Here is a 22,201-nt window from a genome sequence, read left to right as displayed (position 1 = left end):
AGAGCTTGCATAGCCCAGAGCTGCCAGGCAGTCGGAGGAAATGCTAAGTGACTTTCAGAATGATGAATCCAAACTTCACAATATTTACCGTTTGTGTCAGATGGCAGACTCTTGCATTAGTTTCCTCTCAACTGAAAAGTTAATTTAGGAGAAAAAAATGAATCAATAAAAACCAATGTCAGATACCAAATCAATACTGGGAATGTAGGAACAGACTGAAAATTGAGCTTGGCCTCACAGTGCAAGCAAAATATTTGAAAATTGTTTCTCGTTATTACTTACCTGCTTAGAGCTGTATTCTGAACTCTGTTCCCTTTAGAAGAGCTGGAGATATGACAAGGCCTGTATAGGGAATTTTCTTGTCACATCACATTTTCTTGTATAGGGAATTTTCTTGTCACATCTTCAGCTCTAACTGTGGGCATTGCCAAGGTCAGAACTGGATCTTGGTGGGTAAGTGAAGATTGAGAGTTTTATGTAAAACAGTATTACTGGTTTTTTAAGCCTATGAATTGGTAAAGAACTTCCTCCTCCTCTCCTCTCCTATTCCCTTCCCTTCTTTATACTGTCACATCAACGGATTTAATAGGTGCAAAATTGTTCTTCATTCTGTTTTCCTACTTTCTAGGAATTTGCTAGTGTTTTCTTTCCTTTGCTTTATTATCCACATCAGCCAATGACATGTTAGTGACTTGCACATGGAATATTTTAATGAGCTTTAGATAGTTGCTGAGAATTGTTATCCGTACATCTCAAAATTCATTGCAAAGGTAGGTGAACATTCCTAGTTGCATTTTACAGTTAGCACAGAGAGGCTGAGAGGCTGACCACAGGCACAGATTTTTGTCCCCTGAAGTAGTGTTTTATGCCGCTTTGGTCCTTGTATAGTATAAACTTCTTCCAGAAACCAATTACATGAAAATAATGTTTGTCAGGCTTAAATAATCCTTTTCCCAAGGAGAGGAATTATATGCATAGTGTAAGGGTTCATATAGGTCAAGTCTTGTTTAAACATACACATTGACAAATGTTAATGTTGGAAGATGATAAAATTAAGGAAGTGCACCTTGGACGTTCAGGGGAAAGCAGTGAGGTCTCTCCAGTGTAGTTCAGTGTCAGAGGGACACTGACTCCTATTTTTTCTCTCTATTCGAGATATTACAGTTTCTTTGTAATGTACAGACAGCACAATTTCTCTGTAGGAATGCTTCCAATAAGTTTGGAAACAAGTGTATACGAAACCATTTTGCCAGGCAGCAACATATCAAGATGAGAGTGGGCAGTGCTTTTGCCTCGCTGTCAGATTGCTTTCCCAAATATGAGCTTAGTGAACTCTGGTATTGTGTCACAGAGCTCTCTCTTTACTTGGAGAGAAGGGCTTTTATTTCTTAAGCCTGACTGCTTCTCTTGAATAGAGAAAAAATGTTTATGGAGGATTTCCCCTGAACATGTGGGCCTGTGTCTGCCTGTTTTTTCAGCTGGAAAATTCATTTCACAAGACAAATAATTGAGCTGTAGGCTAACTGGGAGAGCAAGCAGATGTGCTTCCTGCAGTTGGAACATTTTTTTGTCTTTTCCCATTCTTCACTCTGTCATCTGTCTCCAGTAACACAGTGATGAAAATACTCTTCCTCTCCTGTGCAGAAAAGGTCTCATATTGCTCCAAAGCCATATGCTTTGCCTTCCCTTCTTTGACGTTTCACAAAAGCTCTAAGTTTGAAATACTTCAGAGACATCCAAATAATTGCTGTTAGGCAAAGGTTTGAAGCTTGATGAAATCACTGGGGCTGTTCATAAGGTAAAAATGATTTTACATGCTCGAACACTTTGCTCAGACAGATCCTATATGAAGGCCTTCACTATAGACGAAGTATTGTAACCCTTACGACAGATATGTTTCATCTCAAAATGTTGTAATAGGATTTTTTAGATAATAGACCATCCTGGTTCACTTTGGAGATATATTCTTTGTTATGCAACATAACATTAGCAGCTGACATGTTTTCTCCCAGCACTTGAAAACAACGCCCTGAAAGAAAATAGTAATGATCTTAACCATATTTAATAACACATTACCTATACAAATCTGGATTTACAAATGCCAATAGATACTTTCATGTACAAACATATATTTTAGTCCTGCAGTAAGAGGCATGAATAATATGTAGTCTTTAGAGGTCAGGGTGTGAAAGCTTCACCTTATCAATCTGCCTGAAACCAGAGGAGGGTAGAACATTTGAAGTAGAAATCAGTAGGACTCTGGGAGATGTTATGACGGGAACAAGACAAGTATTTCAGTAACAAGGTAGGACTATTTTGCTATAAAATTGACTATTTGTAAATGAAACTAATTAGAACATTTTCAAAAAAGGGTTTTAATATATTCTTAGGGATAAATTTTAAATATATCAGTAATTAGTCAACTGCATCTTCGTGCACTTTTTAGTGATTTTTTTAACTTTTATTTTACTATCAGACTTAAAGGAGAAACTATTGCTCTCTTTCAAGAGAGAGCGAGACAATCTCTGATCAGAATTTCTCTAATCATGAGTGTAATACAAAACACCAGCGTTACTGCATAGGCAGTTTTGTAGTTAATGCATCGGGTTGCTCCCTGCAGTATTTTCATTTGTATTAAGTTCCCTCTTTTTTTCTCCCCTTAAATGTTCTCAAAAGATTCTCAGTCTTGCTTATGTAACACCTGTACCTACAAGATTGGACAACAACAAACACCACACGAATCTGGATATCTCTCTCAGTGCTGTGTCCACATGTATATGTTTGAAGACAGATGTTTGCCCTGGGCCTTTTTCTATTAAGATAATTCTCTGTACAGTTAATGATTTTCATTTTTAGTTCTGTGTGCACCATTACTTGATAGGATTTAGTCAACTGTGGAAATCAGACAGTGCCATTTTTGTTAATTATTCAATTTGTACATAAATTTTCCTTCAAGCAGTGACTGTTATTTTTCACAGGTACAATGGGAATGCATTAACCCTAAGTACAAAGCAAAGAAGAAGAATTACAAGAACTCAGGCATCGTCATCCTTAACCAGTGCAAGGTAAATACATGTTTTGCTCTTTGGCTGTTTCTTTACTAAGCCCTCAGCGATATATTTTAATGGTGTTTGTAGACAACAAAGTGGAACTGCCTGTAGAATAGTGATGGAAACTGATCCACTACAAAAAGTAAAGCCAAGGACTTGAATCTCAAAAGTAAGCTGACTGTCCCCAACTTCCGTCCTTCATTTCTCTTGCTGTATCCCTGCTGTTGTGCAATGGAGTAGGCAGTACTCAACTCTTACACCTACAGGCTTGCCAGTTGGCCTTTTGTGTGTTTCCCTTCTAATCCTTCCATCATTTCTACAAAATTGTTCCTCCTAAACCAATAGCAAATTTTCCACTGACTTCCCACTGAGAAGCAGAGTTTGGTTCTACTTTTGATGTGAATTTTCCTTTCTGTAGTTATAGAATTTTTATGTTTTTTCTGTTTACATTTTTGTTTCTGTCTCAAACTATATTTAACACTTTCTTCCTTTACCTTATTTTCAGTCCTTTCCCTCCTTCCAATTTACTTTTTTCAGGCAGTTCTCTGATGTTTTAGCAGTACACAGCTAATCTGAATGTCTTGCTTTCTTGTCTGCAGATCCACAAGATGCATTCTTTCTTAGATTATATCATGGGAGGCTGCCAAATACAGTTTACAGTAAGTGTCTTAGTTCTCTAACTTGTTTTAAAGAAAGGGAATCTCCTTAGATACTGATTCATTACTTTCACAAAGAAATGATTCTTACATGCCATTCCTTGGTAAATTAGTAAAGTATTCTTGCAAAATGTATTAAGCCCGGAAAATAAAACTATGCTAATGCAGTAAGATTTTTCTTGCACATGCTGATTTACTTTTATGTTTTGCAGCAATGACAATCATGTTGCAAAAAGTAAAGACAACTTCATTCAGGGGTGACAAGTTAAGCTGGCGTAGTCCCACCAATTCCATCTGAGCTACACCCAGTCCCAAAAACTGGAGAACTGAATTAGCCCCTGTGACAGTGCTGACTGGCCTTTGGCTTTTGAGCCTCAGTTTGTTCACAAGAATTTCAAATAAATTTCCTTGCTGGGACTGTGTCACGGGGTGGGATTTCATTTCACTTGCCTTTAGCTACTTAAATATTAGATGTCCTGTTCATCAATCCTGTGGGCCAGTCTTCCTTTCCAGAATGAGTCCTCCATTGAAGCAAGTTGTTTTCCCTCTAATGGTGCCAAACAGAAAGTTACAGGCAGAGAGTTAGTCCAGCCAGGGACCTCTCTCCGTCAGTCTGGCTTAAATGCTAGGGTAAACGCTGATGTTTTATACCTCAGCTTAACTACCAGCACTGTAGATGGCACTACAGGGGGACAAGGTTGTAACTTAGTGTGAATTTAGAAGCTATTCCGTTCAAGGAACAGGGGATAAAATGATTTGCGGAGCTCTGCATAAACAGAAGTACAGTATTTTGCATTTCCAAATAATCATTTTTAGAAACATTTAATGCTGTGTGGTTTTGATGGGGTTTTTTCTTTTTTTTTCCTTTTTTTTTTTTTTTTGGTATTTTGAATCTGGGAAATAAAGTAAAGTAAAATAAAATAAAATAATATATCAGTATTTCCCACAGCATAGGAGTATAGATTTTGGTTCAGTTCCAGCCTCGTTTTTGTGACTTATAATTTCATGCCAGTTACAAGGGTAAAATCTAATGCTCCCAGGGTAGTATTCTTCTTCTGGAGATCTTTTCTTTTCCTGTAGCACCCTGCCCTGTTTCTGCTCCCAGGTATCAAGTATCAGACATTGGATGCTACTGAAATTTTGCATTTCACTTCTTCCACTTCATTTTCCAAAAAGATTTAACAGAAAAAGAATGGGGTTTTTTGCCCCAACAGAAAGTTCCAGCAACAGCAGCGGCTCTAGGCAGTAGTGGATTGTCTTCTATGTATGAATCAGCTTTTTGAGGTGTAAAACATGCACTTCGCCAGTACACTGCACGAACTCATTGGATAACACCCAGAACTGAGGACCCTGTTTCTGATTTTGAAGGGAATACCTGCTGTAGTGGACAAAGATCTTTATAGTTGTCTTCTTTCAAGCAAAGCATCCTGTGTAATTATCTCTCCGCCTTACCCGGCTTCTTCTTCTGTTATCCCCACATGCCTGCAATGCCCATTTCTCCTCCAAATCTGAAACTCGCCAATCCCTGGAAACCCCTTTAATTTCTCTTTCCTGACGTTTCCACCTTAAGAATATAACTGCAAGAGCTCAATTATCAAATGTGTTCAAGGTCATTAGCAGAAAGTAAAAAAAGCCTTTCTAACCAGGGCAGGTGCTTAAGTAAATGCAAAGACTAGTTAGTATGCATTTTCCAGAAGTCTAGCACAAGCACAGGAGCATTGTAACCATTAGAAAGTGTCTAGGGATGTACATATTACTATGTTACAGCTGTGCTTTTCAAACTCTTTTTGATTCCTCCTAAATGTTTTCCAGTGGAAGCACAAGTCCTTACACAGAACACTGAGGGGTCGTGGCAGTTTGCTTCCTTTTTATTTGCTTCTCGCAGATTTCCTATTTAGTAAGCTGTGAACCACGAGTTGAAAACTACTGTGTTAAAATGGATTTCTTGATATATTTGATTGATAGTATTGCTTCTACTATATTTTACTATTTTAATATTTCATTTTGCTGAAATGAAACAAAACCATCCATAATAGGAAATTTAGGTAAACTCATCTGCAAGGACGGGCAGTGAGGAAATAAAGGAACTGCAGAGATCCCTGAATTACTGCTGACCTCAGTGGTAAATCCACCAGCTAAAGAACTGTGTAAACTCATCACTATCAGTTTTCAACCTACATGGACTGAGGGGAAGCTGTTGTGGATGTCTCTGTGCCTGTAGCTCTGTTCATGCATAACCTAGTGGTTCTACTTAAAGAATGTCACAAGCTGACTGTCTGCATATTTTACTTCCTCCTACCTCAGTTGCACCAGTCCCCAGTGCTGATAGCACAGACTGGTTGTGAGATGCGCTGCTGTTTCCAGAAATGTATCAGAGATTCTCCAGTGGGCACTGAAGCAAAAGGCTGCAGCCTACAAGGGGAATACTCAATGCTCCCTTGCTTTCTGCACACATCATATAATCTCCTTTTCACATAGTTCTAATCTGCTTAATTCAGACCACTGAAGTAGAGGGGGCCTATTCCTTCTACCTTCCCAGATTTCCATTTCTTTTAACTGGAATGGATCTGGAATTGTTTGAAAGTCTCCTGGTGCATGTATTGTTGCTGTTGTCTTAATATTAATGACGTTTCTATTGAGTTCATGCTGCGTACAGGCAGTACGATACAACTGTGATTTGAAAGGGCACTTGCTGAGGGAGGGAAACTGGGATGCTAAGCATACATTTGATAACAAAAAGCTGTAGTATGATGTACCTGCTAATTTAAGGCACTAATGAAGGCTTTGGTAACATCATGCTGTGTGTTCTTGGGATACTTTGTACATCTATTGTAGGAACACAGTTTGTAGTTAGAAAGAATGTCGCTGAAAAACAGAAGTAAACTTTTCCTTCACTTTAAAACCATTTATTAAGAAGCTTTCATCTACAGACATCAATAATGCCGATTCCAGTTTGATACTTTTATGCACTGCTTTTTGCAAACCACTGTATCTCTTATCAGACAGTGTTCCCTGCTGCAGAAGAAATGTTCAGAAGTTGGCAGTGCAAATGGGTCTGTAGTCAGAAGACATTTTCATCACTTTACGGAATACAGCAGAAAGGGTGTGTAACATGCATAAAAGGAACTGTAATAGAAAGATATATTGGACAGATTCTCTCTTAGGCAGGTCACGGTATTGGACAGGCTGATTCGCTGCTGCTGGATCTAGCAGGAGTTCTGAGCTATGTAGGATGTTTTCAGTGCAATGAAAATCGCCCTTTTACAAGGCTGAGGAAAAAAAGTGCTAAGAGTGTAGTTATTGCTATGTTATGTTCTTATTTAGCTGTGGGAAGATGACTGGTACATTTGAACTGATACATTTAAAGATACACTGATAAAAATCAAATGTACGCACTGTAAAAAAGATTCTTACTTGCTGCCCACAAGATTAGCTCAGTTTTGATATTAGCCTAGCTTTTGTGATATGCTGGTTTTACAAATCCTTATCCTACTTATTTGCACAAGATCTTGGTACTGCTGGGTAATGCTAAAAGAGCAGAACTTTGCGTTGTTATTTTGGAATTGTGACAAGTAACAGTGAACATCTTTCTTAAAAGTCCTTCCCTCGGGAATCAAACAGATTTGGATCAAAGTGAAGTACAGTGCATCCGAGTACAAATATTCATACAGGCTTCATCATAGGAAATTAGGATATTTTGTCCTTATCAGCAGATCTCTACTACAAGGACCATTTCCAAAAAACAAGCTTGTTTTGGGGAGGGTTTTTTTCTTTCCCAAACACTAGCCACAGACTTTTTTCCAAGCTCATGAAACCCACTGCTTATTCCTACACTCTGCTCTTGTTTTCAGTTAAAAAGCATTTAACAGGCACAAAGGAAGATTTGTCCAGTTCTGTCTGATGTGTCGCTCCAGCCTCATTAATGTCTGTTTTGGGGTTATCAGTGAAAACAGCCGCTTTTAGGAATGCCCTCTGTTTCCCTATCAGTGAAAATCTTGCACTTCCTATAATCAGAACAAAAAACTAAAGTTAAATTAATACCAGAGAAAATACGCATCTTTTTAAGAAAATACGCACAACTTGGCTAAGATTTTTTGAAAATAAGTGTCCCAAAACTAAGCTAATCCACACAAGGATCTATGGATTTACCTTAGGTTTCACAAACCACTAGTGTTTCTTTCTTCCTCAGTTACGTACATGCATGCAAGTGAGAACATGAGAGGTATCCCATTAATTTATTCAAGTTAAATCAAGCTGTCATTTGCGGAAAAAGATCTATGTGGAAAACAGACTCACTGCTTCAGTGCATGAACAGTGAGTAGGGAAGCGGAGGTGAAAGATTACTTTATTTGCAAGCCAAATCAAGCTCATATCTCCTGACTGAAATGTGGTGGGGTGTGGGGGGTTCATAGTTGATGAAGGCGATGAAGAGATTTCCAAGCTAACTAGAGCCCAGTGAAAAATATTTTTCTTCAGCCAAGAGTTAAAGGTGGAAAATCAGAGATGGTGGGGAAAAGCCATGTTGGGTTGACCCAGTATGATTTCTTGCTTTTAGTTTTTAGCAACAAAAAATAAGTTTCAGGAGGACCGTGCTGTTTTTTTTAAGGGAGAATGAAAATGTCATGTTTCATTTGCATTTTATAGCTGCGTAAAATAGTCTTCCCTGTGCCAAGCAGAGGCTCCAGCTGGGGAAGCTGCACATTTGCAGAGGCAAGCTGGGACTTCAAAGTTCTTTTTGCAGCCTTCAGCAAAGCCCTTACCTGTCAACTGCCTTGTAAAAACTGAAAATTGAACTCTGTGCATTTGTATCTATTGAAGATCCAGGTATAAGGGTTTTTTGGAGGAAGAGGTCATTGGACAGAATCATAAGGAAGTTCATAAATGGCTTTGTTCCCTCTATGAGACCCTCTGGGTTTTGTGTTGCTCTTTTTAGGAATTCCCAGAAAGCAGCATCAAAAATTCGGAAGAGGACCTTCTGGTCCATGACAGTCATATCACAGAAGGATGCATGCCAGAGTATATCTTCAGTGAGATGTATAAAGAGCATTTCAAAAGGGAGAAATGAATTTTAAGAGGATTCATTAGTATTTGCTTTTGCATTGAATGCTTCCCACAATCTTCTCTAAGCCTTTTCAACACAAATATCTGTGCAGGATTCAAGCTTTATTTTTGCCCTGCAGCTCACCTTTAAGCTTGCTATCATCTATGAAATTGGGAAGGTTAATTATTTAGTGCTTAGGTGTTTGAAGATAAAAAATACCAGACAGGCATTATCTACTATTATTACTACAGCTAGAGTAATGTTTAAAATAGCTAAGAAATGTTCCGAACTGGAGTTTTAATTTATAGTTTTAGTATGACTTTTAACTCTCTTGGGACATTTTTGCTGCACAGCTTTTATGTCCTGAACATCACCTGAGCTAGAATAATTTAATTAAGTATGAGAACCTAGAGATAGTTAATTTGATTAATCTGCATTAGAACATAATTTTCCGCATAGAATCATAATGCAGTTCATTTTTTTCCTAATTATGCCATTTTAGTTTTATTATCTCTTATTTTATAAGTTGTAATTTACTTTTAGACATATTTATCAATACTATCCTAATTCAAGTTTGATGAAGTACGCTGTAAAATGACCTTTGCTTTAAGGCTGCAATCTCTGCAGAAAACTGTTTCTGGTAAAGATACATGGTTGGTGTGGGTACACTTATGCCCAGAAGAGCTCCACGACACACTGGCTTTTCTTCTTTTCCAGGTAGCTATAGATTTCACTGCATCAAATGGTGATCCTAGGAACAGCTGCTCACTGCACTACATCCACCCCTATCAACCCAATGAGTACTTGAAAGCATTGGTAGCTGTTGGGGAGATTTGCCAAGACTATGACAGGTAAATAACCACATTTGGTAACAGAGTTGTCTTTAGAAAGTGTTTTCACAGTGTGCAATCAATGACTGCCTGCTGCTGGCTGCAGTAGCTCTGTATTTAGTCACTTAAGAGAAATGACTGCACGTCAGAAAGATTAGCGTACCTTAACACGCTTTTGAGAGTGACAGTGAGTTTAGATCAGCTTCATGGTAATGAAAGGCCTGGTTCTTGGCTGTTTGGCAGATATGTGTGTTAAGTTTCAGGTTTGTATTCACATGCCAAAATTGCATGTTTGAGTGGATTTTTCATTTTTGTTAAACTTAAAGCCTGTTTGCAGATGCTGATAGCATCCTTTCTGATACACTTGGGAGTCTGGTTCTGTCCCATCCTACAGAAAAGTGTTCCCAAGATTTTGTGTTTGAAACTGAATTTGTAGTTGCCTAAACTGCTTAGTGGCCGTGTCTATTGTTAGAAGTAAATGTGTGGTCTTCAGTGTTCTCCTGGCCTGTTGAATGTTACAGTCTCTTCTAAAATAAATATTAAAAGATAGTGATAATGTGTGCATACAACATGCCTTTAAATAAATAAACAAATGCAAGTAACTGGGCCAAATATGCTTTGATTACATTATGTACTTCTGTTGCTTTCAGATAGGCTGCCTGCTTCTATCAAATTAATTGCCCATTATTAATCTAATTACCCAGTGCATTTCCTTTAAATGTTCTTTCTTTGTTGGTGAGGCATAGTATCTTACACAATTATTCTTTCTAACCTTTGCACATGTAAGAGACATCCACCCACCACTTTGCCATATGTAAATACCAGATCTCAAAAAACCAATGGTATTTTCAGTCAAATTTGAATTATACTTTCTGTATAAAATGTGGAGTGACTTAATACTGTGGTTTGCATGTTACATGTCGCATATACCAATTAGCTTGCTCAGAGGCACTTCCATTTGCATGGTAATGAAATGTCTTCTCAAAGAAGAACAAGGAAAATACTGCCCTGATACAATTTCAATAAGAATTCGATGGTCAAACTTAGTCAATGAGTCTAAGAAAATTAATATTTTATTGTAAGTGAGCTGATAATTCCTTAGTGATTATCCAGTAATTTAATAATTACTAGCAATAATTCAGTGGGTAAATATCCTTCGAAATAGGGAAAGGAATAAAAAGGGCTGGTTAACGCACACAGATTTTTATATTTTATCACTTAAGGTGTATTTTTTAAGAAAATGAAATAGTTAAGTGGCACAGTCCTTCCTGTACGGAGATATTAATCCCAAATCAGGATTCTCCTCTCAATATAGCATGTTCCAATCAGTACAAAAAATAATGGCCTGTCATTTTTTAAATGCAATCATCAGCATCTTTCAGTTCTATTGTACTGCAGAAAATGCCTATTGATGATAATCAGCACAACTAAGGTTGTATAAGCTATGGACTCGGGCTGAACAAAAGCCAGAATTTCTTTTCCCAGGGAAACGTTACCTTTCTGGCATGTGTTTGACCTATACACGCTCTCAAGTTGTGACACTATAAATACATTCCCATGGGCAAGTTGATTCAACATGGTCAATGCTTTCTGGTCCGAATGTCAAGTGAGGACCTTTTCTTTATACTTGCACATTTTGAATCCAGCAAACTGGAAATGAAAACTTAAAACTTCTCTAAGAAGAAAAGGAATTACGAGGCGCAAACCTTCACACAAAATAATCTACAGGTTCTATATAGGAGTTCTTTTTGTGTTTAGTTGCAGTCTTGAGATGTATGAGCATATATGACCTATAAAGCAAATCTTCTGTATATAAACTTTAAAAAAAAGAGTTTCAAATTCATTTAAAAATCCAGAATGGATTTTTATGGCACGGATCCATAACTGGTCCAGTGAGCTCAGTTGTGCTTCAAATACTAGAGCAGGATTTCTGTTTCCAGGTTAAGATCAGCCAGAAGTGAAAAGAGAGGGACTTGCTGAACCTAAGGGCTGTTTAGAGCCAGTATCATCATTTGCATAGGGGCATGTCTTTAGTAAGATTAAAATATGAGCCCACAAAGATGGCAGTGCTCTTACCTGAAGTTTTATAGTTTGGACCCATCAATTATCTCAAATAGGCAGAACTGGCTGAATCCAAACCAAGGAAAGTGGAGTGGTTTTCTTTGGGTCTCGGGATTAATGTATTTACATCAAATGAAAGAAGAGTTGGAGTAAAGTAAAATCTGTTGTGTGCAATGTTTTTTGCATTCCAAGAGCACAACTGTTGAATGCTAAGTACTTTTGCTACATTTATATACCAAAAGACTGCTTTTTTATATTTGTAACAAAAAAAAAAAAAAGCCTATAGCTATTACTTAAAATACTTCTGTAATTAGAAACATTCAAATTTATTTGTAATTTGGGAGGAATTGGATTGGCAAGTAATATATAGACAGACTACACTCAAAATCCAAAATTTTCTTTTATATACTCTAGTTAGTTCTGTCAATCAAGCCGTATCTTCTCATAATCTAGGTTTCTGTACATATCGGCCTAATATAATGTATCCCTAAGTAATTAATGCTCCAAATTAAGTGCTGCCTCACATCCCTTGATACAGTGGAATAATCCCTGCTCATCCAAAAGCCTGTTTATCTGTATGGTTCAGAGATTCCTGAAACAGTTAAATGAATAGCACTGTTCTGCGTAGTTAAGCGTGAAAGAATAAGATTCATTCTTTCATCAGCAATATTCAGAGAATGAGAAATAGACTTTGATTATTGTCCTGATTGTAGAAATGCTGCAGTCCTATAGGAATAGGCCAATCTGATAATGGCATGTGAAATGGAAGAGCTGTTCACCTGCACAAAAGACTTAATACTTTATCTATATGGTGGAATTGTTTCAGGCTATAACAACATTTGTCATAAGAGAGGAGATAAAGTTTGTATGTCATATAATCAGTGGCTAAGCAACACAGCAATGGACCATAAAGGAAGGAGAAACATTCATTAGTTTTAAGGAATTAAGCTCTAAAATGTACTTAGAAATACTGGAAAGGGGAAAACACATTAAAAACTTATTATTGAAAATATTTGGTAAAATAAGCAGACAGCTGCATGCAGAAGAATTTATTTTAAGATAAATGACTCATGAATGTTTAAAGATGACCTCCTGAAGCAATAAGTGAGAAATATATATTTCCATTTAAACATTTCCACAAGCTTTCTTTTATATTAAAAATTATATCACTGGTATAATTTACCTTAAAATCGAGCAAGTCTACTCCACCTTTTTGTAGCATAGAGAAACAGATGAAAATGATGAAAAATCATGGGGCACTGAAGTGTTTAGTATTAAAAGAACCTGCTTCTGTATCATTCCATATTTATTCTTTACCTCAGTAATTTCAGTGTTGAGTTCTCTGGATCAGAAGTTAAATCAAGTGGTTTCTGACGACTGGTGATAGCAGCCTAACCAGGATCCTGAAAAATCAGTTGATCACTACCAAATGTGTGTATATTCCCTCTACGTGTTTTGAACAATGAGTTAGCAAGTGTACTTGAGGCAGATGAGGTTCTATCTAGCTCTCTGTGCACTATGGCTGGCTTAGGACTTCTAACCTTCACCAACTCTGAACAGTGGTTTTGGCCACCCTTTTGTTTTGGAGCCTGGTGGAGACCCCTTCAAGAGAGTGCTGTTTTCAAAGGGTAGATGGCAGGTGTCTTTCCTGGGTGAATACCCAGACACGAGGAAAGACAAACTCATTCATCAGTTGAAGTATCAGACCTATGAACCAGAATCTTGTGGAAGCCATGAAACTCTAAGTTATATAGTAAAAATTTTGAATGCGTCCTGTTCTCCATGGCAACTGTTCCCTAAATACTTTTAATTTATATCACAAAACTGCCCCCTGCTCAGCATGGCACAACACTTTCTCGTAAGCCAGAGGAGCCTGAGGCTAAACTGGGGAATCAGGGAATGTTTCCTTTCCCCTGTGTCCCAGCATAAGGTCTGGCCATGTCCAGACTGCAAGTCAGGACCTGACCTACCTCTTCTCCCTTTCCCTTCGCACATCCTGGCTTCCATCAAAAGGAAACAGAGGCATGTGGACAGGGAGGAGCTCCCGTGCTCTGCAGGGGGATGTACCGTCTGAATAACGGCGGGGAGACAGCGTCTGCGAGCCGCACAGCGCAACACAGCTGCCTTGTGTAGGCGAGAAACAGCACCCAAATAGTACTGGGATGTGCCCTCAGCACATATACGTGCACACTGACAAGTGTGTTTCCATTATTATAATCTGGAAACATCTGTGAAAACTAGTATCTACAGATAAAACAAGTACTTTTCCCAAGATACATGCAGGTGTGCTGTGAATCTCTCATGTAAGCACCTAGAGTTATATACCTAGACACACACATATATATGTATATATAAGTAGAGTTTTACTTGTGTGTGTATAAATACATAGGTATGCATATAATATATAGGTATTATATGTACTTATATATGTATAACATGTATGGTTAACACTTAACCATGCAGTAAAAAAATTGATTTCTCTTTTATGCTGTTTTATAGCTTCCCTCTCTGCAGAGCAAAGCAATAAGTCACAATAACAACAGTGTACGCAGTTTATTAAAATGGCTGGTCCTTTGATCTTAATGATTTGTTTTACCAGTGCTGGAATACAACCAACTAGCCATGAGTGTAGCTCATCTTTCATTGGGCAGTGATTGCTGTCTCCGGCAAAAGAAAAAGGGCTGGAATGGGACTGTAAATAGCTTGTTGGTAAGGATAAATGCTTTTACGTACACACAATGCTAAAGGCTGAAATAATTCCTAAATGATCTTACATTATTACAGGTTTTAATGATGATATTGTGACTGAAGCCCATGGCAGGGCTTGCAAATCTGCTCCTCACTTTGAAATCTGATTTCTGCAGTTAGTAGCTTTCCTTTCTCTTCTGCTTATTAAGAATCTCGTTATATTACATTAAATATTTATCTTTGCATTAAAACCTCTGTTCTGATTCAGCAAGACAGTAGAGCTTATTATCTAATCCCATTGAGTTCAGTCTGACTCAAGCAAACACTGAAGTATTATGCAAAATATAGATGGCACTAAGGTGGAGTTAAGAGTCTTACTGAATTTGAACTTTATTGATAATTGTTCGCCCCACACCCAAATGTTCAGTGCCTCCCATATACCTGGATGATCTCTATGATTAATTTTTACACATAGTTTTATATTTGTGCCTACATTCAGAATTCTTCACTGGATTAATAAAATGTGCTCACAAACATGTGTGAGAATCAGCTTTTGTGTGGTCAAATCAATACTCATACCTTGAAAAAGACAAAGGTTAGATGTATTTTATCAAATACTTTTAAGCATTTGTTGCATTGGATATTTGTGGAACTTCCCATTCTTGATGGGCCATGCCCTTTCTGATCTACACACTCAACTCATGATTCCCTGTGTTTGACCACATAGTTTTGTAAAATAATGTCATAAAATTGGTCTTCATTTTATTTGTATTCAAAATCTATTTCAAAAAATAGTTCTTAATTGTTTTAAATGTCTGTGTCTGTTTATTCACTCTTAAAGATACTGCAGATTTTTTTTTATTTCCAAGAGCCCTTGAAACAGAGGGAAGATAAATTCCATCTGTTTTCTGACACTAATGTCCTTTTTCATTTAGGCTAATAGCCTCCTTACTCTAAATACTCAAGTAGCTCCTTAAAACTGACATTCACACTGAGATCGTATGTTAACAAATAAACTGCTTGTGTAAAACACACTTGTCTAGCAACCTCCCCAAAGGCCACTAATAAGCAAAGAGTACATTATTCCTGCAAAGTGCAGAAATTATTTATGTGTAGAGCTCTGTAAAATACTTAAGAGTGAAAATTTTAAAACTGGGCCACATTCCACAACATATATGAAAGTCCTGAAGTCAGTCTCAGTTTCAACATTAGCTTCTGCAATCAATGGATCGCAGCAGTAGCTGACTAGATGCAAAAATTCCTCTTTATGATTTCTTCTTCAGTATTTTAGGCCTGAGCAAGCGCATTCACTCTGATTGAAAACCGTATATAAAACGTTTCTTCCCTCATGCAATAAAGTGCACTTGAAAATTAAGAAGGGAAAGAATGAAAGGAGAAAATAAAAAGAGCAAGGTTCCCGGTCCAGTACATCCCTTTCAGTGTAGATCTAAGAAGGGAAAAAACTAAGTCGGATGAAAGATCCGTCTGTCCCAGAAACACATTTCCTGAGGTAGCCAGCAGAGGGCAGTTAGGGAGGAGAAAGAGGACAAGGTATGTATAATGCAGTACGTGTTATGGAAGTCGTATATAAATTAGTGCAGTTGGTCCCAAATACAAAGATCAGAACATACTTAAATGCTGTGTTTTGGATTGAGGCTTTAAGTGGAAAAGAGATCCCAGAGTTTACTCCTTGCAGTCTGCTTTATTAAGCAGAGCCTCATCCCCAAGAATTACTTAACAGGTCATTCTGAAGCTATGTCTGGGTTTGTGGACGAAGACTCAGAGAGTTACCTTGGCTGGAGGGATCTGAATTAAATACCTTGAGGTAATTTTGCCAGACACAAGGAGAAAAGCAGAAACTTGCTTTGGTTGAGATAGTAGTGTAATAGTAGTTCATTAAAACTGGGGCGAAAGAATGATGGCTAGAATAAGTGGCACTATATGCAACATTAAATATTTCATTAAATCCCTCCGTAGAGCTATAGATGTTAAAATTTAATCTACCCATGCAGATCAATAAATAAAAATATGCTTAATTATTAAGCATCTCTCTTTATCACTTTAATTACAGAAACAACCTTTCTGGAGGCTGTTAAGCAAAAAAGCTAATGAGCATATCTAAACAAGTTTAGATATGGTTTAAAAACCATGAGGGAAAAGACATGAATCTTTTTATTTAGTGCTTTAATAGGACCAAATTTGCATAGACATACAACAGAAGAAAAATAGAAAAACAGTAACCTATACAGAAAAACTTGTAGCTTATGTTTATCAATAAGCTCAGGTGTGGGTAAACATGTTCTGAAGTGTTTGGATAACCCAGGACTAGAACTGCACGGGGAAAAAGGAATTGCTAATACTTTTCATCACCAAACTGGATTGAAAATCCCTGGATTTAAGTGTTGAGGACCTGGGCTGGAACAATTACATAATATATACATACACGTATTTAGTATTTGCCTTTGCAGAATCTGTATTTGCAGACTGCTGCCACACAGGGGTTTCTACAATCACCACTTTTTATCCCAAGAATCAGTACAGGAGAATTAGTCTAGTACAACAACTGTGTTGGGAGGGTGACTTTGTAACAGTTTCTTTTGCATGTGTACATACATACATGCATACATATGTGTATGTGTATGTATTTGTATATATACATATATATGTGTGTGTGTGTGCGCGTATGTATGTGTATATATATCTGCAGGCCCTTTGTCTGGGCAGATACTGTCAGTTCTTACAGCTCTGCCTTTTCCCTTACCAAGTTTTCATCTTTGTGTGTTCTTTACACTGCCTTTTCTTCCAGGAACTCAGTTTCTATGTCAGTGTATCAGTCATGAGCAGCCCCTTCCAAGTTTCTTAGCAAAACCACTGCTTCCTCCGCGTGCTTTTCAGAGACCTCTGCCGCATTCTGTCAGCTGGTAGATACATCAAAATCTGAACCTTCTGCATGGCTTTTCTATGCGGTCTTTACTGTTTCTCAGTTCAGCTTGAAATCTCCTCTGAGGAAGAGCTTTGTTCTGTGCAATAGTTGACAGTTCTCCGCGACTGTGCAGACTGGTACCATTGGGATTTCTCTGTCAGCTTTTCTTTCTGAAGAAAATGACTTGAAGTATAAAACCCTACAAACTTTATGTGAAATTGCATACCACCTACTGCTGTGTAATTAAATAAGTATTAATAAGTAAATAAACATAAACAAAGGAGATAGATAGATGGCAATTTATCTGATGCCATCTGATACTGTTCTGGTACATCTTTAGTCAACGCAACCATTTCCATAATTTCAGAAGCGTGAATTTCCTCCTTGCATTGTTAAGGTTATAACTATTCTAGTAACCCACTCCGTTCTATTAGCATATAGCTGAGAAGCAAATTATTCCCACTTGGAAACCCATCTGTGTGGGTAAATGAACACCATGTTCTAAATCTTCTCATGCAAGTTTCCTCCTTTACAGAAAGTGGACACCTTTTGCCTGAGTCGACCTTAACAGGATGTTTGAGGGTCAACTGCTCTCAGATAAAGCTAGGCAACTCTTGTGAATTAGGTTCCATTTACTATCTTCCTATCCCCTCCAAATTATTGTGAAATTAACCTTGATCAGAGATTCCAAATCAGCAGACAAACAGAGGGTAGTAGCGCATTTTCCCCTGCATATTCAGTGATGCCTAGCTGAATGTTTGGTCATCAGTATATTTCACTTAGAATTTTGCTCTAACTTGTTTTGATAGTGTTCTTCATTTTGACTTAATGTCATTTTGATTTTGGTAAAATTACATCAACAGCTCGTTCGGTCACATTAAATCACAATATAATCTCTGTAACGGTTTTATCCTGCTCATCCTAGAAAGCTCATTTGTATCTTGAGAGCATTTGATGAGAAATTCCTCTCCCAGCACTTCCCTGCATACATACGCCAACACAGTCCTGTATTCCCCTCTTCCCAGCATACCCCTTATAAATAGATATTTTCTGATAGAAAATTGTTGCAGAGGAAGGTCTCTGACCAACTCTTTCTACTGTAATTTGTAAAAAAGGACAAAATTATGTGCATATGTAGCAAAGCTTTTGTTCTTGTGGTTGCCTAGTGCAGCATACCCTGAAACTTGAAAGCCATACTTGTGTTTCAAGAGGGCAAACTCTTCAGTTTGGGGTTCTTCACGATCTGCACCTTACATGATGGAATTCAGCCTGCTGCCTGCAGTGTCGTCTTTAAGTCACGTCAAATTTTAAACATCTGAGATTACAGTCTGTGTGAGAATACTGTGTTCAGTTTTGGGCCCTTCACTACAGGAAGGACATTGAGGTGCTGGAGCGTGTCCAGAGAAGGGCAACGAGGTTGGTAAAGGGTCTAGAGAACAAGTCTTATTAGGAGCGGCTGAGGGAACTGGGGCTGTTTAGCCTGGAGAAGAGGAGGCTGAGGGGAGACCTCATCGCGCTCTACAACTACCTGAAAGGAGGTTGTAGCGAGGTGGGGGTTGGTCTCTTCTCCCAAGTAACAAGCGATAGGACGAGAGGAAATGGCCTCAAGTTGCGCCAGGGGAGGTTTAGACTGGACATTAGGAAAAACTTCTTCACTGAAAGAGTGGTCAGGCCTTGGAACAGGCTGCCCAGGGAAGTGGTGGAGTCACCATCCCCGGAAGTATTTAAAAGACGTGTAGATGAGGCGCTTAGGGACATGGTTTAGTGGGCATGGTGGTGTTGGGGTGTGGTTGGATTTGATGATCTTAGAGGTCTTTTCCAACCTTAATGATTCTATGATTCTATGATGCTATGAATTACTTTTTCAGTGGTGGTCCAGTTTTCCATATATGATCCCACAGATATGCCAATTCACTACAGAGTTAAGGTTTTGGAAGCTACAGGGACATATGTGCAACCCCTTAAAATACATAGGACTGTCTGGAAACTGCCTGGTTTGAGACGTTAAATATAACTCGCTGTAGCCTCTTGCAGCATCCCCTTCCCTAGTTTATTCCCAGTTATAAAGTCCCATTTCTTTTTCAAGATACATTTTACTGAATTGGGTCATTCATGTAGGTACAAATCAGGTCATTGCAATTTATTTGTCATCTTGCAGGGAAGCTTGACATTTTGTCTCACCTTCCTGAGTATGCCATTTTATTAGGCTATCCTTCTAGCAAGTGATTCATCTCGCTGCCATTTCATTTTGCTTAACCTACTCCTCTCTCAAGCTCTAATGACTTTTTTTTTCTGTGGGTATTTACTTTTCCTCAGTCTAGGAATTTCTGAGTTCACTTGACATTTTTACCCTGCAGAGTTTCTTTTGCAATGTTAACAAGGGGAAGTTTAAATCCATGGTACCTGGATTTGGCTTTGTTAGTTATTTCATGAGTTGATGCCTTTCGGTGGTTAGCTTCAGGGAATTTGTATTCCCCTGCTTCATTAACTATTTCCCTCGCAGGTGAGACAGGCATTCCCTCATGTTCTTGAAACCCAGTTACATGACAGTATCTATTTCTCAGTATTCAGCAGATTCTAGCTCCCCTAAGGTGACTAAGAGCTGTAATTAAAGATAGGAAGTGAATTTTAATGTCAGGATTTTGCACATGATTGTGTAGCATCTCTGTTTGTGATAGACCAAACAATGTAGCTGTTGCAGTTATTTACCATTGATTTGCATGCTCCCAGCTCTCTTTTGTGACAGAGACGTATGATAATTAGTTTATTCTTGCTGCTCTGTCAAAAATCACTGTGCATTATGGACTGGATGCCAAGCCTTGTTAGGTACAGTGCAAGTTTGATTAAACACACGGTAACCTGGCCACGACCAGAGATGTGGTTGTATCGAACCAGGAACAACCGCACAGTGAATACGTGGTGACAGCGTAGCAGTCCCCCAGAGAATAACACAGATAAGGGGGAGAGAACACTGCTGCTGCTGAACTCTTGCGGTCTTTCTGACTCTAACTGGGGCAGGCTGAGAGCTGGACCACCGCCTGGCTCTACCCCCAGCTCATCCTGGAGGAGCACCGGTGGCTGTGCAAGACTGCAAGGGGTGAAGCGGATGGGCTCTGGTCCCTTCCACTTAAATGGTTTTATTTAGCCCTATTTGATCATACAGATCATGTCCTTTATTTACCTAGCTCTGCTTGCAAAGCAGGAACTGAAAATGTTTAAATATTTCAAATGATTTCTGTATTTTCTTTGGAACTGCTGCTAATCCCTGTAAGCTGTTACGATTCAGAATTCACTGGCATCAAGCCCTTCTCAGATAAGTACTAAATAATGCATTCAGGAACATGATTCATTCATATGCTTTAGAAAAGAAACACTTAATTCAGCTCATATTCTTCCAGTTCACTCCCTGAACATGAAAGATTACAATTTTAATTGAGTTTAGAGATGACTCTATTTTGTTTGTGGCATTTGCTGTTTTCTCCTTTTTCTTTTCCTTTCCACGTTCCTCTCTCTTGTCTCCCTCTTTCTCTTCCCGTGCCCCCTCCCCTTTCTTCTCCCCCTCCTCGCATTCACACTCTTTTCAATTTTATGTGTAACAGACACTCCCCTTTTACTTTGGCAATTTGAAATTTCTTTCTAACAGAGGAAAAATATCTGATTTCATCACGGGAAAAGTAGGTAGAGCAGAGCAGATCCACAGTTTATTCTTTTAAGATTGGAATTGAAAATGAAAGGCATAGTAATTGATTTGCTGCGTCCAGCATAGTACTTTAAAAATATCTCCCTGGCAATTCTGATCTGACCCAAAACCAAAATCACAAATGACAGCTTAACATCGAGGGATTCTAGTCAGGTATATTCCGTGCAAGAATTTCAAAGAGCTGTAACTTTAAGATTCTTGGTTATTTGAAATTAAAAATGGGTTCTTAGTGTTTCTTTCTCCCCATCCCATGTTTCTGTCTTTTCCCCCCATTCACTGCATCATTAGTACTGCTAGTGCTACTATGTTGCTCTAGCATAAAGTGAGCAGGTTCTCATGCTGAGGCTCTCCGAGGTCAGTTCAGTAGCATCCGTACAAATTGCTGCATTGACTTCAGGAGCTTAAAGGTAAGCACATCTATAGCTACATACCAAAGGGCTTTCATGAGCACCAGTAGAATGAGTCCCAAACAACCTGTGTAAGTGGCTAGCTAGAAGTTCATCTTTCACAGTGAATAAATGTCATATAGAATGACTTAGGCCTTTTTTCCCCCTACCTTTATTCCATACAATTAAGAACTTAGATTCCCAATTTAGATTTTAAAAAGGAACTAATTTTCAGAGAACATAGTCCTGGCAGCTCTTGTGTTCCTTTCTGAATACAGGTATTGCCACACTGGTGAATATCTAGCTCTATCTCCAGCATTGTCTGCCTATGCCAGCAGCTTCAGAGGAAGTTGCAAAAGACTCTCTAATGTCTGACTAATTAATTTCACCCAGTAGAATAGTTTTATCTGAATTCTCCTCCTTGTTACTAGGAATAGCAAATCCTTCTCAGAATAAAGCTGAACTCCAGGTTTCAATAATACTACATGTCAGAGGGCACCAGTGGTTAACGAGACAAGATTTTGAAATGTTCTTTATTTTGTCTTCTTATCTTTATTACAAACATATTTCTTACCTTCCAGTAACACTAGACTTCCTAGTGAAACAGAAAAAGGTATCATTATCTGTATCATTTTTACTAATTTACAAAGCCTTACTATTTCCTCTATTCATCTCTTTTCCTGTCTGTGCAGTACAGCTCACTGAAATCTCTCTCCTCTCTGCCCCAATTAATGTATTGATTTGTCATTGCACTTCCTCTGTTTCCACTGGATAGCTTGAAGGATGGGTGCCTAAAACTGAGCAGTGTTCCAAAAGGATAATATGGATATTTTCAGAATTTGTTTTCTGCTATGCATTACGTTATA

The 22,201-nt window shown here is 38.3% G+C and overlaps 1 protein-coding gene across 1 annotated transcript in view; it reads left to right on the top strand.

Moving 5' to 3' along the window:
• The window catches only part of CPNE4 (copine IV), a gene marked incomplete at its 5' end in the record, with an annotated part of 55,438 nt that overhangs the window by 6,262 nt on the left and 26,975 nt on the right, over positions 1 to 22,201 (top strand). The window contains 3 exons of the mRNA XM_009572155.1: positions 2,979 to 3,065; positions 3,650 to 3,709; positions 9,465 to 9,598. Of these exons, the coding sequence (XP_009570450.1) occupies positions 2,979 to 3,065; positions 3,650 to 3,709; positions 9,465 to 9,598 (281 nt within the window). The remainder of the gene's footprint in view (positions 1 to 2,978; positions 3,066 to 3,649; positions 3,710 to 9,464; positions 9,599 to 22,201) is intronic.

Source organism: Fulmarus glacialis, unplaced genomic scaffold, assembly GCF_000690835.1.
Source record: "Fulmarus glacialis isolate BGI_N327 unplaced genomic scaffold, ASM69083v1 scaffold22322, whole genome shotgun sequence".
Taxonomy (NCBI): Eukaryota; Metazoa; Chordata; class Aves; order Procellariiformes; family Procellariidae; genus Fulmarus; species Fulmarus glacialis.
Note: the sequence above shows the minus strand (reverse complement) of the source record. Positions and strands in the feature narration are given on the sequence as shown.